The sequence below is a fragment of the Pygoscelis adeliae genome, unplaced genomic scaffold (assembly GCF_000699105.1).
Source record: "Pygoscelis adeliae isolate BGI_AS28 unplaced genomic scaffold, ASM69910v1 Scaffold421, whole genome shotgun sequence".
In the NCBI taxonomy this organism is placed as follows: Eukaryota; Metazoa; Chordata; class Aves; order Sphenisciformes; family Spheniscidae; genus Pygoscelis; species Pygoscelis adeliae.
Genome location: NW_008824011.1, coordinates 263,914 through 264,170, shown reverse-complemented (window position 1 = coordinate 264,170; position 257 = coordinate 263,914). Strand labels below are relative to the sequence as shown.

General features: G+C 71.6%; 1 protein-coding gene across 1 annotated transcript in view; it reads right to left on the bottom strand.

The window, feature by feature from the left end:
- Positions 1–208, bottom strand: part of DHX8 (DEAH (Asp-Glu-Ala-His) box polypeptide 8) — a 16,332-nt gene extending 16,124 nt beyond the window's left edge. The window contains exon 1 of the mRNA XM_009326659.1: positions 93–208. Within this exon, the coding sequence (XP_009324934.1) occupies positions 93–204 (112 nt within the window). The 5' untranslated portion in view covers positions 205–208. The remainder of the gene's footprint in view (positions 1–92) is intronic.
- Positions 209–257: the final 49 nt, after the last annotated feature.

Genomic DNA, 257 nt, shown 5'->3' with positions numbered 1-257 from the left:
GACGCCACCGACCACGGAGCGGCGCCCGCCGCGGAAATCCCCGCCGGCCCCGCCCAAGGGCCCAAGCCCCGGCTGGGGCCCGCCTGGCTCACCCAGGTCCTTGTCGTTGATGCCCAGGTGGTTGTCCAGCTCGGTGCAGACCTTGGAGACCAGCGACAGGTACTCGAGCTTCGCGAGCTCCTCCAGAGCCGCCAGGTCCGCCATGACTCCACCCCCACCCACGCACGCGCACACCGACACCACTTCCGCGTCCGGGT